General features: G+C 45.1%; 1 protein-coding gene across 3 annotated transcripts in view; it reads left to right on the forward strand.

The window, feature by feature from the left end:
- Positions 1-17,212, forward strand: part of LOC123510918 (mucin-2-like) — a 56,579-nt gene that overhangs the window by 34,437 nt on the left and 4,930 nt on the right. For 2 of the 3 annotated variants that reach the window (XR_006676643.1, XM_045266408.1), the window contains exons 2-7: positions 9,580-13,103; positions 13,394-13,510; positions 13,776-13,974; positions 14,768-14,949; positions 15,251-15,379; positions 16,940-17,051. Coding sequence is in view for 2 of the 3 variants with exons in the window: in XM_045266408.1 (XP_045122343.1) it covers positions 9,580-13,103; positions 13,394-13,510; positions 13,776-13,974; positions 14,768-14,949; positions 15,251-15,379; positions 16,940-17,051 (4,263 nt within the window). In the remaining variant the exon portion in view is untranslated. The remainder of the gene's footprint in view (positions 1-9,579; positions 13,104-13,393; positions 13,511-13,775; positions 13,975-14,767; positions 14,950-15,250; positions 15,380-16,939; positions 17,052-17,212) is intronic. The other variant, XM_045266409.1, reaches the window with a different exon arrangement.

Genomic DNA, 17,212 nt, shown 5'->3' on the forward strand with positions numbered 1-17,212 from the left:
CTTAAGCGTTTTCAGAAAGAATGACATTTATGGGTATTTATGTTATCTCCCTTTTTATCTCCTCCTCCTACTCCTCCTCCTCCTCCTCCTCCTCCTCTTCCTCCTCCTCCTCCTCCAATCCTTCCCTTTTTCTATCTATATTTTGCATTTTTACCTTTTATTACATCTCTTATTATATTTTTTGTCTGTTTCCCTTCTTTATCTTCTCACTTCTCTAATTTATTCCTTTCGTATTTTCCTTTTGTTATTTTTTTTTACTTTCTTTTCATTTCTTTTTGTTTCGTTTTTGTTCTTTTGTTTTTATTTCGTTTTGTTTATTTCCTTGTTTTATCTTCCTTCCTTCTTGACTTTCTTGTTTTGTTTGTTTGTTTCGTTGGTTCTTTTCCGGTTTCCTTGGTTTTCTCTTTCCCCTTTTCTCCTTCGCCTCTTTTTTTCCCTCCTAAGGCTATAGTTGTTTGCGTGTTTCCTTCCGTCTCTCTCTCTCTCTCTCTCTCTCTCTCTCTCTCTCTCTCTCTCTCTCTCTCTCTCTCTCTCTCTCTCTCACTTCCGGCGTACGACCTTCATTTTTCTTCAAACTCTTTCCCATTTTCTCTCAACGAAGGACACGTTTTCTTTACCACACACACACACACACACACACACACACACACACACACACACACACACACACACACACACACACACACACACACACACACTTGGTGACTATATGTAGGTATTTGTACACTGTAGTAATAGTAGTAGTAGTAGTAGTAGTAGTAGTAGTAGTAGTAGTAGTAGTTAATTTGCTTTTGTTTATTTTTATTTTATTTCCTCATTTATCGCTTTTTCCTTATCGCTGTCTTACGTTATCAAATTATACTTATTCCATTTTCATCCATTTATTACTTACTATCTGTGTTTATCTTTACCTCCTCCTCCTTTCTCTCTCTCTTCCTCTTCTTCCCTTCATTCATTCTCCTCTCACTTTTACTTTTCATCTCTTGCGTATTCATTTCTCTCTTATTCATCTTCCTTATCTTTATATCTTCCTTCCCTTCCTTATCGCATCTTCCTTTTGTTCTGCTTCTTCCCTTTTCGTCATTTCCTGTATCTCTTTCTCTTCTTTTTCCTTCATTCTTTTCCCTCTTCCTTATCACCACCATTTCCTTCTAATTATCATACCACGTCTCTCCTTCCCTCCTTCCTTCCCTCCTTCCCTCCCTCGTCCTTCGTTTTTCCTTCTCCTTTCTTTCTCCTTCCTTCTCTCCGTTACCTCCATCTTTATCCTCTCTCTCTCCGTCTGCGTTCTACCTCCTTCCTACGTCCTTCTATCTCTCTATCCCTCTCCCTCTCCCTCTCCCTCTCCCTCTCTCCTAATCGGGAAAGGCACGCAGAGTAGGATCACATGTCTCTCTGTCTGTCTGTGTGTTTGTTTGTTTGTCTGTCTGTCTGTCTGTCTCTCTTTTTTTCAGTTTTAGTTCTTTTTTTTATTTATTTGATATATTTTGTTATTTGTTTATATAGTACGTCATATTTTTTCGTTTTCTTTCTCGTGTGTGTGTGTGTGTGTGTGTGTGTGTGTGTGTGTGTGTGTGTGTGTGTGTGCATGGGAATGAAGTGGGCCGGTAGCAGTCAGTCATGTGGTACACACACACACACACACACACACACACACACACACACACACACACACACAATAGTGACATGAAGGTCTTATAAGTGTTGAAAAATACTCCCACGCTCCTTCGTTCTCCTTCTCCTCCTCCTCCTCCTCCTCCTCCTCCTCCTCCTCCTCCTCCTCCTCCTCCTCCTCCTCCTCCTTAGTAAATATATTAGTGAGTTCGAGAGTGAGTGAGCTAATGAGTGAGTGAGTGAGTGAGCACCTTACTTGAGTTAATGAAGAGTAGGTGTGTGAGTGAGTGAGTGTGTGAGTGAGTGAGTGAGTGGGTGAGTTAGTGGGTATACCGTACGTAGTTAGTAAAGAGTAAGTGAGTGAGTGAGTTAGTGAGTACCGTACGTGAGTGAGTGAGTGAGTGGGTGAGTGAGTGAGTAAGTTCCCACAGGTGTCCCCAATGTGTACTGAGTGGCACAGGTACCGTACTATTAATTAACAGGTGAACTCCCACGATTACTTTGACCCACTTGTTGCCTCACTCACGCCATTACAACCCAGACACCCCCCGACCGCCCCCCATGGCGTTCTGGTGGTGGTGGTGGTGGTGGTGGTGGTAAATTTTGTTGTTTTGTTGTTGTCATTAATTGTGGTGGTGGTGATGATTTCTCTCTCTCTCTCTCTCTCTCTCTCTCTCTCTCTCTCTCTCTCTCTCTCTTTCTCTCCTTGTTATTATTGTTGTTCTTCTTCGTTTTGTTCTTCTCCTTTCATTATTATTATAATTTCAAATCCCTTTTTTTTTTTTTTGTGTGTGTGTAGTTTCTCTTCTTTACTCTATTTCATCATTCTTATTTATTCCTTTTTTATATTTATAACTCTTAAGCTATCACCAAAACCACGAAACACACACACAAACACACACACACACACACTTCTACGAAACACACAACAGCTTAAGGCAACCAGGAATAGATGGCGCCACTGCTGCCACACACACAAACACAGGCGAGGTTCAGAGGGGACAAGAGCGCCACACCCTACACATGCATGCGCCTCTCCTCCACGCTCGCTGTCTTTAAGGTCACCAGAAGCAGTTGTAATATTGAGGACAGCGAAAGTGAAGTGGAAGGTGCGCAGGATGATGAGATATGATAAGATAGGGGAAGTTTTGGGGGTGATGTGTGTGTGTTTATGTGTCTGTGTGTGGGTGTGTGTGTGTGTGTGTGTATGTGTGTGTGTGTGGTGTAGTTTCTCTCTCGTCTTACTCTATTTCATCATATTTTTCTTTCTCCCACTATTCTCTCATCTCATTCTGCATCTCTCTCTCTCTCTCTCTCTCTCTCTCTCTCTCTCTCTCTCTCTCTCTCTCTCTCTCTCTCTCTCTCCTATCTTTTCATCTGTCTACATCATCACTAGTTCCGTTGTCTCGTACCCTCCCCCTTCCCGTTTTCCCTCAGCGCGCTTCTCATTTTCTCCCGTCGCAGCTCACTTTCCCCGCACCGCCACTGTCTCAATTAGGGGATAAAACGCCTAATTAGGGATGGTTTGTGGTGGGAAGAGTGACGGAGCGTAGAGAGAGAGAGAGAGAGAGAGAGAGAGAGAGAGAGAGAGATTAGTGTTTAAGTTGTAACCAGGACAAGGATAAGCTGATGTTGTGAGAAAATAAAGTCAAAAGTAAATATATTATTGCTAAGAGGACAGATTTAAAAGAATAGAAATGTGTCTTTGCTCTCCCGTGGTTCATGAATACACAAATAGGCAACAACAAGGGTAAGGACAGTCTTCTAAAGGGAAAGAAAGCTCAAGTCATGGTAAGGAAAAAAGAGGAAAAGAAGTAAGAGAGTAATATGAATTTGTAGATCGAAAATATTGGATGGAAGGTTGAAAATTAAATGTGGTTTGTGTTATTTTTGTTGTATTTTGTTTTATTTTTATTTGCTTATTTATTGTATGCTTCAAGTTAATTAATGTGAAAGTTCAGATTTGAGCTGAAAGATTAAGTTAATAATAGATGGTAATGATTTTTTTTTATGTTAGCAGAAAATTTCAGATCAGGTTTAAATGTGTAAGTGAATGAAATAGATCACCGTTCGTTGAAAATAAGAAAGACAATGAAATACCCTCCGCCGTGGTACAGTGGAACCATGGGTGCTTTGGGGTCCGAGGGGTCTCCAAGCGCATCCTGTCCACGGTCCGAGTGTAAGTTGGGCTTCCTCATTCTAGCCCGTAGATTCCCGTGAAAACCCCACATGGTATAAATAAAAAAATAAATAAAAAAAAACATAACCGAAGAAAATGAAAAGACAAATAGAAAACGAGGAACTAGACAATGACACAACCGGGACTTCTCACAAAAACAAAGCCACTAGTCACATAAGCCGCACAGGCAGGGGAGAAATGAGTTTAGAGGACGAAGATAATGATTTCCCCAGCCAGCAGAAAGGTGAAGATGGCTCCGCTTGTATGGAATGAGCAGTGGAAGGACACAGAGGAGACGCATCGCTTAAGGGGAGGCAAACACGGGAAGGTTACGGTCCTGGCTAAGGCTGGACGCTTGAGTTAATGCCAAGAAGTGAAAGTGTGATGGTCTGGCAAATGAGAAAACAGTGGTATTTGGTTTGGTGTGCGTGTGTATGTGTGTGTGTGTGTGTGTGTGTGTGTGTGTGTGTGTGTGTGTGTGTGTGTGTGTGTGTGTGTGTGTGTGTGTGTGTGTGTGTGTGTGTGTGTGTGTGTGTGTGTGTGTGTGTGTGTAGCGAGCTGAGGACACCGTTCAACCGCAAATACACACTCTAAACTCTCTAAATGTCAGTCACTCAGTCTCTCAGTTACGTCGTATTTTCCCGGGCTCGCCTCCCATGACTGCTGCGGGAAAAACAACAACAACATCACGGCGAGAAAAACGCAGCCAAATGTTAGCCAGTTTGTTGCAATGGCGTGGTAATTAAAATCAGACGAGGAGAATTGAAAATATATCCAAAAGAAGATAAAAATAGTCACGGTTCTTGCTTTTTGAAATGGCATAACTACTGAAATGAAACAGTATTGAAAAAATTATGTTATTTTTTATATTCTTAGCAACTGAAATGAGATGAATAATGTTGATGGAGAGAGAAAAAACAAAAAAACAGGAAGAGAAAGATATTACCCATTTTCTTCTACTCTGAAATGCCGTGGTAATTAAAAGCGAAGAGAAGTAGAGGAGAAAAAAAAAGAAAAGAGTCTTACATTCTTAAATGACTTGACACTAAGATAAGACGAATCGAGACTTTACGAGAGAGAGAGAGAAAAAAAAAAGAGAGAGAGAGAGAAATATTGCAAAACGTTCGCCAGTTTCTTTAACCCTGAAATGACAAGGCGATTAAAATGACGCGGAATATTGGCAACAGTTGAGGTTCTTGTACTTTGATTCTGAAGTGACATGTCAATTGAAATGAGACAAATAGTGACGCCAGGAGGGAGAAGAAAGGCGCGATGAAAAAAAAAATGCAGAAAATATTGATAAAATGTCAGCAGTTTCTTGCACTTTGAAATGACATAAATGAGAGAAGTAGTGACGTCAGGAGAGAGAGAGAGAGAGAGAGAGAGAGAGAGAGAGAGAGTGTGTGTGTGTGTGTGTGTGTGTGTGTGTGTCTGACAAAGCACTCGCCAATTTCTTCCACACTGAAATGACTTGACAGTTGAAATAAGACAGATAATGTTGAAACAGATTGCCTAAAGGTGCTCCGCTAATTTGACACCTGAAGGAACAAAAACAAAAAAACAGACGTAAAATAAAGTGAAGATTAATTAGACTTGAGTAAATATTTCTCAGACACGTTTTGAAATTTGAGCAGAGAATAAAGGTCAGATGAGCATTTTCCATCTTGACATCCTAAAGAGTTGACGTTAATTGCTCTTACTTAATTGTATGATGTGATAATGAGAGCATAAAAGGAAGACTATTCAGCATTTTAGTACATTTAATTGGAGAAAAAAAAATTACATGTGTTTAAGTTATAGTTTTATTACCATTTTTTTTTTTCTTTTAGTTTAGTTTATCTTTAAGTTAGTTTCGTATGATCTTTAGGCCTGTATTCTGAAACGCTTTGCTCTCTCACCATCACTGCTTTCCAAAGGCTCCAGTTGAAGATACTCGTGTTTTTAAGAGTATTTCTGTTTCTGGTTATGGATTAGCAAGATTTCTAGTTTATTAAAAGGAGAAAATGTCTAGAATTCCCGGCTAGTTGTCTTTGAGGCACTGGAATATGGTCGTAGTGAGAGATGAAGGCGTTTCTGAATACGGACGTTAGACATGTTATTTATATATTCATTTGCTTTTATTATTCATTTATTTACTTATCTCTACCTAAATTTTGTTTATTAGGTAAGTGTACAAATATATAGTGGTTTGTTTTTAGTATTTTAAGCGTTAATGTTATATCCTTGTACGTTGTAGAAGAACATTACGAGAACAGCCGTGAGTTGTTACTCTAAGCCGTGGTGCAGTGGAACCATGCGTGTTTTGGGGTCTGAGGGGTCTCCAAGCGCACGGGTTCGAATCCTGTCCACGGTCCGAGTGTAGGTTGGACTTCCTCACTCGGGGCAACGGTTTCCTAGCGGGTGGGCTTTGAGATAGGAGGTACCTCAAAAAGTATCCGTGAAAAGCCCACATGGTATAAATAAAAAAAAAGAAAAGTGAACAAGAATCCTCTTGTTTGTTGTTCGTTTATGTTGTATCTAGTTCTGGTTTTGGTGATCGTCGGGAAGAATTGCCTTTTTAACGACTCTTCCCTTTTCCTCCTGTCTGTTTCCTTTTCTTCTTAATTGTCTAGTTTTCTTTTCTTTTTCTATCTCTCTGATGGTGTTCCTTGTCCTTCGTTTGTGTTGCTTTGTGTTCTTCCGCAGCCTCACATGTTCCGAGTCGCTAAAAACCACAATACTGAGTCAGATAAGAATGTATGGTTTACTTTTACCGCTCTCTCTCTCTCTCTCTCTCTCTCTCTCTCTCTCTCTCTCTCTCTCTCTCTCTCTCTCGAATGATATATGAACCTTAAAACTGTTTGTGTGTAAGTAAAATCGTGTGTGTGTGTGTGTGTGTGTGTGTGTGTGTGTGTGTGTGTGTGTGTGTGTGTGTGTGTGTGTGTGTGTGTATGCTCCGCCCACTTGCCTTATATTCGTATCAAGGTTAAATAATACTAACATGATTTTATTTTCTCCCTCCCCTCTCCTCTCACCCTTCTCCCTCTCTCTTCCTCTCTCTCCCTCTCCCTCTCTCCTTCTCTCCTTCTCCCTCCCTCTCCCTTGCTTTTGGAGGTAAGGAGGGAAGGAGGAGTGGCCTTGTGTTTCCTCCATTAGAGATTACCTCCACATTTACCTCCACCTGCCAATTTCTCTCCTTCCTTTACTATTGTTCCCTCCATCCATCACTTGCTCTCTCTCTCTCTCTCTCTCTCTCTCTCTCTCTCTCTCTCTCTCTCTCTCTCTCTCTCTCTCTCTCTCTCTCTCTCTCTCTCTCTCTCTCTCTCTCTCTCTCTCTCTTGCTTATTCCTCTTTTTTTCATATCCTGTCATTTATCTCCTTTTTCCTTCACACTTCTTTCTTCTTTGTTTTTGTTCTCCTGTTTGTTTATTTGATTACTTCATTTCCTCTTATTCCTCATTATCATTTGTTTCTCTCCTTCTTCCCTTGTCCTTGTTCTCCGCCTCTTCTTTGTCCTTGTTCTCTTCCTCCTTCTTCTCATTTTCCTTCTTCTTTTCCTTCTCTTTTTTATTCCTCCTCTTGCAATAAAAAGTCTTTCATCCTCTCTCTCTCTCTCTCTCTCTCTCTCTCTCTCTCTCTCTCTCTCTCTCTCTCTCTCTCTCTCTCTCTCTCTCTCTCTCTCTCTCTACACTGCCTTTTATCTGAAACTCTTTGGTTCTTCCCCACAACAATTTTCAAAGGCTACAGAGATGGTGCGCTAAATTTTCCAGTTTCTCCAGTTAGTAATGTAGAAATGGTGTTAATCTCTTGCTAGTATCATAAAAGGGTTCTTAATCTCTTCAATACCAGGACGCGTTTTCACTTTCATTCTGCTTATTCTTTAGTGATTTTATACAGCTTCAGAAACTCATGGGGGGGATTGAAATAGTGAAGACTGTGGCCTTTAATCTTTTGACCTCCATTGACCCTTCCGAATGTCAATAAGATGGTAAAAATGTGTCCTAGTACTGAATGGGTTAAGAATCCGTGTCATTTCAAGAAGACCCTTTTAAAAGTGGTAGAGATGCAAGAGTTTGAGAATTAGGACCCGTAGAGATGGTTAGCTGGGTTCACTGAAGGTTGACATGTACGAAATCCTCAGGGCCAGAAGTCAGGATGGGACAAGACATCACTGGCCCAGGCTTGATAAAATTAATCCCTTCATTCATTCTGCTTAGTATATAGTGATTTTATACAGCTTCAGAAACTCATACTTAAGAATAATGAAGACTGTGGCCATTAATCTTCTGATCGCCATAATGCCAATAGAATGGTCTAATCGTACACAAATCTCAAGGTAAAAAATGTGGCCCAGTACTGAAGTAAATAGATAAAAAGAATGAGATAGAAATTGGTTCACAAATAGAGTGTTGGATTAATGGAATGGACTTAGTGATGATTGTAATACTGTCAACTCATTGGCTAGCTTTAAAAGAAGATTGGACAAGCTTATGGATGGAAATTACAGGTGGAAACAGGTGACTATGTTGTATACAGGGACTGCTACGTGTTAGCCTGATGACTTCTTGCATTAACTTATCTAATGATTATATATCCTTTAGGGTGTTTTTTTCCCCTTTGATAACATGAAATTACTGTTAAAACTATCACGAACCATGAAGACAACCTTGAAAACCCCCGTAACTGCCGCTAGTCTGTCAAAAGCACCCAGAATTAGACGCACCACCGTTTAGGGATGGGAACCTTTATCTCCTGAAGGTGTGGAGCAAATAGCGGGCTTGCAGCAGATGTGTGCGTGACGTCAGCGAGAAAAACACGAGGAAACGCCCTGCACTTCTTCCATTTCTTCGTCTCGAGAGTGTGTGAGAAAAGAGAGAGAGAGAGAGAGAGAGAGAGAGAGAGAGAGAGAGACCTTGAAGAGCGAAAGATAAAATGTGTAAGGAAGAGACAGAGAGAGACACATACAAATAGAAATAAAGAAGCAAACACAGAAACAAAACACACAGACAAACAGACAAACAGACGCAAAAAGACACTAAAACACACAACCACAAAATAAGAATAAAAAAGAGATGATACACGGAGGGAAAGGAAAGTAAAACCACATATTTACTGAGGACAGAATACCGCGAAGAGAGGGAGAAAGAGAAAGGGAGAAAAAAAGAGGAGGAAGAGGAGAGGAAAGAGAATGGGAAGGTGGCAAACGTTGACCTCTCGTGTGCCAACAATGGACAGTGGCATCTCTGGAGTGGGTCACGGTCACTGTTGCTCATCTGGGTGGGTGGAGAGAAGAGTGGGGGGGAGAAGTGAGGTCCTTTTGTTGTTTATCCCTGCATGTCCATCTCCGTGTGTCCATCTTGTCAGTCCCTTTGTCTTTCCGTATCTCAAGACGCGTGTTTTAAAAAGGTGGTGTCCTTTCAAGTGTCCACTCCCTGCCTGTCTTCCAGTCTTGGTCTCCGTCAGTTTACTTTCGACAGGTGTTCCTCCGTGTGGGCATTTACCTGTCATTCTCTTTGTCTCATTGTCCGGTATCAGAATCCTTCATCAGGTGCTTAAACTAATGTGTGTGACCTTTATTTATGGGCGTCCACCTCTTTGTCTTTATGCATCGCTATCCCTTCGTCAGGTGTTCAACAGGTGTGTGTCCTCTTTCTCCATCTACTTCTTTGTCTCAGTATGTATCAGTATCATTCAGAATGTGTGTTAACAGATGTGTGTGTCCCTGTATCTCCATCTATCCCTTTGTCACACTGTACATAGCTATCTCTCCGTCAGGCACTTAACAGGTGTGTCTGTCTCTTCCACAGGTGTTTGTCAGGGTGGGGCGGCGAGGTTCTACACAACTAACACCCTGACGGAGGTTGAGCCGCGCGTGGGGGGAGACTACGACGCGCTCCTCGACCAGGTGAGCGGGGACTTCGGCGTCAGGTCAGAGGTGCTGGAGGCGGCAGGGCAGGAGCCAGAGTACCGGGGAGCGGACACGATGGTGGTGCCCCTGTACATCCCTAAGGGCGCCGTGCCGATCAAGGTGGCCCGCATCGCTCGCTCTGACTCACGCGACCCTGTGCTGGAGGTGGTGGACCTGACCATGTCCCCCGCGGCTGATTCCGTCCTCATACGAAGGATAGGACCGGTGGACAGACAAAGGGCAGCGTCGCCACCTAACAGAGCCACCTGGAGACCCCCGCAGAGGACGAGGATAACGAGATTGACTCCTATTAGACGATCAGACTCTCCTCGTCGACGTGTTCCCTTGCCCTCTTCGTCCTCGCCCTCTCCCTCGCCCTCGTCCTCGCTCTCCTCCCCGTCCCCGCCCTTACCCCGCTCCCCGGCCCTGCAGTCTGAGTTCGGGAAAAGACTGCCTGTGTCTGAGGGCGGCCCCATAGACACTCCAGTCCCGGACACAGACACCGCCACCAAAAGAGCGAAGAAGAATGAGTTAAGTAAAGATTCGCAGTTTCCTGAAGAGCTGCACACTACCACTCTTCCCACCACCACCACCACCCCAACCACCACCACTACCGCCGCCGCTTCCTCTGCATCCACTTCCTCGCCTCCACCGCCCCCAGATCCCAAAGGCGGAGAGATTAAAGCCACAACTCGTAGGTTTTCCACTCATTTAGCCTCCACCTCTACCAGTACCGCTATCCCATCAACTACCACTTCATCCACCTCTACTACCACACCCACCACCACCACCAATGCCAAGTCTCCACCACCTACCACCACCACCACTACTTCCACTACACCATCAGCCACTGAGAAAACCACAACCACCACTACTACAGAGTCCACCGCACAGAAGACCCCTTCCTCCACCTCCTCCACTACGGAACGGCGATCCATTATCTTTCCTAGACCGGTGGAGAGTGTGATAAACGGCAGAGGGAAAAGCTTAGCAACCACCACCACCACCACAACCTCCACCACTACTACCACCACCACCACGCCCTCCACCACCACCACCAAGACAGTAACAAGTGGCCGGAGTTTCCCTGTACCTGTGAGGAACCTGCCAGCGTGGGTGATGAGGCCCAGAACACCACCACCACCACCACCGCGACGCATCTTCATCACCACCACCACCAGCACCACCACCACCACGGAGAGACCACGTAGAATTAGAGATAAGCTAAGACGGCTGAGCAGACTTCGAGGTGGTGTTAATAAGGAGCCTTCCACCACTACCACCACCACAACCACCACAACGGAGAGAGCCCGAACCACTACCCCGTCAACCACTACCACTACAACTGAGAGGAAGACACCGCCGACCACAACACAGCCCTCCACGACCACCAGAAGAACCTCCACCGTCAGGAAGATGCCGAGTGTGAGTGAAATATTGAACTCCCGTATTGAAGAGGAGGAGGAGGAGGAGAACCTGGAGGAGAACCTTTCTACTAGCCTGGGCCGCCCTTCAACGACCGAGGAATACACGACGAAAACTACGACCTTGAGAACCGTTGAAACAAGAGAGAGAGAGAAGGACCAGAGCACAACGACTTTGAAAACTGTTGAGGAAAAGCAAAGAGATAACGACAAAAGCACCACGACTTTGAGAACTGTTGAAAGGCAGCGAGAGAACGATCAGGCCACCACGACCTTGAAAACTGTTGAAAGGCAAAGAGAGAAGGGCCAGACAACTACTTCGACCACGCAGAAGGCCCTGGAGGAGGAGATACAGAAGACCCAACTTCGTGTGGCAACCGAATCCTCGTCAGTAGAAAAGGTCCCTCTCTCCAACGCCAACTGGAAGTTCGTGAGACGCCCGCAACCTCCCCAGGACAGTGAAAACCCAGAGGCACTCCCAAGACCTTCAGGACCCCGTCGGCGCCGCCCTCTGAGGCCTAGAATCAAGCTGCCACCACCCATAACCTACCACAGAACCTCCACCACACCACCACAGGAAACCTTCGCCTCCACCTCCACCACTGCCACTACCACACATCCTCCCCCCACCTCTACGACCACCACCACCACCACTACCACACCACTTACCACTACAATCACAGTAACCTCAACAACCACCCCGCGTGTTGTTCTAACCACCACGACCACCACCACCACCACACCTGTCCCCACCACAGCTGCCACCACGAGAACCCCAGCGCAGGTGGTGATAGACAGCCTGACGGAGATCATGAAGCAGGCCACCAACACCAGCAGGAACAAGGACCGCGTGTACAACATCACGGCGAAGCTGGAGAGCCTCAACCGGCGACTGGCGGAGCAAGGCATTCACATCATTCACGCTGAGGTGGATGGCGAGAAGATCAAGCTAGACAACAGGATGATAATACGACCTAGACAGCCTCCAGTCACCACCTTCAGGCCCTCCACCTCCCTGCCAGCCTCCACCCTCCCGTTCCCGCGACCCTCAGCTCCCTCATCCTCCACGTCCTTCTCCTTCTTCACGCCCTCAACAGAAGAAGACGCACAGGGCAAGCAGATTCAGACCTCCATCAGATCCTCCTTCTCCTTCCACACCTCCCACTCCCCAGACACTGTGAACGAGGTGCAGACAACCACCGGAGACTCCACGCCCACCACCAACAAACCTGTAGACATGAGGAAACCAGACGACAAGCCCTTCCTCGCCCCCTCCAGGCTCCCGACGGCGATGGAGGGCGAAGAGCAGACCAGGAACATCTCAGACCCAAGGATGCCTGAGTCTCCCTCCGTCATTATCAGCGGCACGAGGTCTAGTTTGGACTGGGAGGGCCGGCGCGGGACCTCCACCTCTATACTCGCCACAGCCACCGTCCCCACCACCGTCACCACCCGCACCAGGTCCACCACCGTGCCCGTCACCACACACCAGCCTGTCACCACGCCCTCTCTCCGCCTCCGCCCGACACACGAGGCAGGGAATGAGTCTCAGTCTCCTGACGACGCCCGGCCCTCCACCACCGTCCACCCGACCTCCCACCACCGCCCAACTTTCTTCCCGCCGCCCACCGACCACAGTCACGCCGACAGAACTCCGAATCCTACGCGCATCCCGACCATCAAGGTAGTGTCCATCCTGAAGGGCGCAGAGGTCCCAGGATCCCCCGCTACTGTAGAGGATGTCGTAGAGGATGACCTGCAGGTTCTAAAGGACTCGCAGGATATGAATGACACCCCAAAGGCCTCTTACACCGCCATCTACGTCATCAGTGTCATCGGCGTCATCCCAGCGGCTGGGCTCGCCTTCTTCATCGCCCGCAGGTTCCTGAAGAAGACACAGAAGGCGCTGCCGGAGAGTGAAGAGAGAGGGGAAGGGTTCACGCCCATCACGCACCACCACTCCAGGAAAACGCAGTCCTCAGCCCACGCCCCAGCTATGGTGAGTGCCGCCTGACACCATCACCACCATCATCACCACAATCACCATCACTATCAGCTGTTACGACCATCCCTACTAACTACTACTACTACTACTACTACTACTACTACTACTACTCTTTTATTGTTCTCCTCACTTGCCTCATCCCTCAGTACTTCTATCATTCTTCCTTCCAATCCTTCCTTCTCTTTTTTCCTCATCCTTCACTATCTTTGTTCATCCCACTCATACCACTACCACTACCACCATCACCAAGCTGATCACATCCTTTTCTCTCTCTCCCCTTTCAGCAGGAGAGTGATGGGCCTTCGTCAGTAGAGGCAAAGAACCCTCGCTTCACGCCCTGGGAATTTCCTCGCTCCAAGCTTCGTATCGCCTCCATCCTGGGCCAGGGCAACTTCGGAGTGGTGAGTGTGTGTGTGTGTGTGTGTGTGTGTGTGTGTGTGTGTGTGTGTGTGTGTGTGTGTAGATGAGTGGTTGGAATGCAGTTTGATGATAATAAATGAAATAATAATGATAATGAGTAACAATAATATCCATATATGTTCTTTTTGTGTGTATCATTTCTCTCTCTCTCTCTCTCTCTCTCTCTCTCTCTCTCTCTCTCTCTCTCTCTCTCTCTCTCTCTCTCAACACACTACCACCACTACTTCATCTTTATCTCTCCTGCAGGTGTGGAAGGCAGAGGCGCGGGACCTGTGTGCGTGTGAAGGGTCCCAGGGCGGCCCCACGGTGCTGGTGGCGGTGAAGGGCGTGAAGGAAGGCGCCGGACAGAAGGAGAAGCAAGATCTACTGAAGGAGCTGGCCATCATGCAACACCTGGGCCATCACACTAATGTTGTCACGCTGCTCGGGTGTTGTACTCAGCAAGGTGTGTGTTTACCTGGTGGTCTTTATAAGTCACTCGCTTGTTTTGATTCAGTGTCTATATGTTTCTTATTTGGTGTGTGTTTTTTTGCAGTGTGTGTGTGTGTGTGTGTGTGTGTGTGTGTGTGTGTGTGTGTGTGTGTGTGTGTGTCTTGGAATCCTGCGGTATTTATTTTCTAAGTCTTTATTTCTTTCTTTTTTTTTTTTTTTCTTCCTTCTCATAAAGAAAGGAAAAATGAGAGCTAATTGACCTTTTGTATATTCTTATTCTGTTTTTCTTTTTTTTTCTTTATTTTCCACTTCCCTTTTTTTCATTTTCCGTTTTCCTTCTTCTTCTGAAAAATGAAGAAAATAACATAAAACCTACTGTTAATCCTTTTTTTTTCTTTATTTTCCTAATTTTTCCTTTTTCCTTTTTTCTTCTTCCTCCTCCTTATGAAAAATGGAAAAAAAGGAACATAAGAGCTATTCTGTTAATCCTTACTGCACTTTCCTCTTCATTCTCCTTTTACTCTCACTTTCCTTACCCTCCTCTCACTCGTTCCCTCCATTCCAGAGCCTTAGTAATTACTATTACCCTCTTCTTTCTCCTACTCTCACTTTCCTTACCCTTCTCTTACTCGTTCCCTCCATTCCCAGACCCTTAATATTATCTTCTTCATTCTCCATTTACTCTCCCTTTCCTTACACTCTCTCACTTGTTCCTTCCATTTCTAGAGCCCTTAATATTATCTTCTTCATTCTCCTTCTTCTCTCTCTTTCCTTACACTCTCTCACGCGTTTCCTTCCATTTCCAGAGCCTTACTACGTCATCATGGAGTACGTGATGTTTGGCAAGCTGCTCACCTTCCTCCGAGACCATCGCACCAGACAGAACTATTACAACTTCTCTTCAGACACAGCAGCCCTCACCTCCCAAGACCTCACCCGCTTCGCCTGTCAAGTGGCCTCAGGGTGCGAGTACATTCAGAGCCGAGGGGTGAGTAGTAGTGGTAGTGGTGGTAGTGGTAGTGGTGGTGGTGGTAGTGGTGTTGGTGCGTCTTTGTAAATGTTTTCTCTCTTTCTCTCTTCGCTATTTTTTCTAGATTAAGAATGTTTTTTTTTTTTTTCCTGTTTCAGTCTGGTGTCTCTCTCGTTCGCTCTCAGTCTTTCTTTATTTCTCTCTCTCTCTCTCTCTCTCTCTCTCTCTCTCTCTCTCTCTCTCTCTCTAACATTATTCTAGTCACAGATTCATCACCCAGCCAACTCTCTACCGTCCTCACACATTCCCTTCCCGCCAGATTATCCACCGAGACTTGGCTTCACGTAACGTCCTCGTCGACCACAACAAAGTCTGCAAGATCGCTGACTTCGGGCTGGCGAGGAGTGTGAAGGACCTGGGCAGTGACATCTATGAGCAGAAGAGCAGGGTGCGTGTTAGTGGTGGTGATGGTGGTGGTGGTGGTCCTATGCCAGTCTATTGTTTATTTAGCTGGTTTGGTTAGTTAGTGAATGAGTTAGTTTATGGTTTATTTACCTTGGTTAGGTTAGGTGAGGTTAAGTCGGGTTAGGTCAGGTTAGGTTAGGTTAGGTTGAGTTGGGTTAGGTCAGGTCAGGTTAGGTTAGGTTAGGTTGAGTTAGGTCAGGTTAGGTTAGGTTAGGTTAGGTAGTGAATGAGATACTTTGTCTTTTATTTATTCTTTCATCTATTTATTTACGTGGTTTATTTATTTACTTCGTTAGTTATTTAATTAATAAATGAGTTAATTAGTGTAAGCTTTGTTTACTTACTTACTTATTCATTTGGTTGGTTAGTAGTAACTTTATCTTTTACCTATTTACGTTTATCTATTTATTTGTTTATTTTTAAGGAGAGTACGTTTGAGAAGGACGATTTTCTTAATTTAATTTTACTTTACTTCTGCTTTATTGACAGGGTTTTTCTTGTATGTTATAGAGAGCTTTATGGACGTTAAGCTTCTTGCATTTAGAGACATTAAGATTAAATTTATATATAAAGTTTAATGGTAGAAACACAAAGAACAAAATAGATAACGATAAGGTAGATTAATAATTTGATTGATATGCTTAGCCACTTATACTAATGTTCTTTTCTTGTTCCGTCCTCTTTCTAACCTTCCCGCCCCGTCTCATTTTATATTCATCCCTTCCCTCCTCTTCTTATCTCCCATCTCTCTCTCTCGACCCTTCTGTCCCTCGCTGCCCATCCACCCACCCATCCCTTCCTCATTCCATCCTTGAACCTTGCATATCAACCATTCCTCCCCTTCCTTCCCTCTCATCTAACCTTCATACCTCCCCTTCCGTTCTTGTCCTCGTCCTCCTCATCTTCCTTTTCTTTCCCTCTTTCCGCGTGCTCTTCCTTTCCTTCTCTCTCCCCGTCTCCTCCTCTTGTTTTCCTTCCCTTTCTCCGTGCCCTCCTCCTCTTTCTTTTCTTCCTTCTCTCTCTCCGTCTCCTCCTCTTGTTTTCCTTCCCTTTCTTCGTGCCCTCCTTCTCTTTCTTTTCTTCCTTCTCTCTTCATCTTTCTCTTATTTCCCTTCCCTCTCTCCGTGTTTTCCTCCTCTTTTTCTTCTTTCCCTCTTTCCGCGTCCTCTTCCTTTCCTTCTCTCTCTCTCTCTCTCTCTCTCTCTCCTCCTCTTTCTTGTTTTTTTTTTTTTTTCTTCTCTTTGCTTCCTCCTCTAACTGTCCTTCCCTCTTACCGTTTCTTTCTCTTCCTTTCCTTCCATTTCTGTTCTCCTCCTCTTCCTCTTCTTCCCTCCTTCCGTTACCGTCTCCTCTTTCTTTCCTTACATCTCTGTCCTCCTCTCTCTCTTCTTCCGTTTCCTTCTCTTCTTTTTCTTTTATCTTTGTCCTCTCCTCCTCCTTTTGCCTTCTTTCCATCTCTCTTGTCCTCTTCCTCTCCTTCCTTCCTTCCTTCCTTCCTTCCTCCCTTCCTTTCTTCCTTCCTTCTTTTTTTATCCGCCAACAGGGAGCCTTGCCTATTAGATGGATGGCCCCGGAGTCTCTCTATATGAGCATCTTCACCCACAAGTCCGATGTCTGGAGCCTCGGTATTCTCTGCTGGGAAATCGTCACTCTAGGTAAGTTACTCTCACTTGTGCCTGATGCGAAGAAAATGGTTATCTTTAGAAGGGAGGTGTGTGGAGATTAGAGAGGAATGGTGATGTAGAGAGAGAGAGAGAGAGAGAGAGAGAGAGAGAGAGAGAGAGAGAGTTAGTCATAAAGTTACTCAGTTTATCCA

Source organism: Portunus trituberculatus, chromosome 30 (assembly GCF_017591435.1).
Source record: "Portunus trituberculatus isolate SZX2019 chromosome 30, ASM1759143v1, whole genome shotgun sequence".
NCBI lineage: Eukaryota > Metazoa > Arthropoda > Malacostraca > Decapoda > Portunidae > Portunus > Portunus trituberculatus.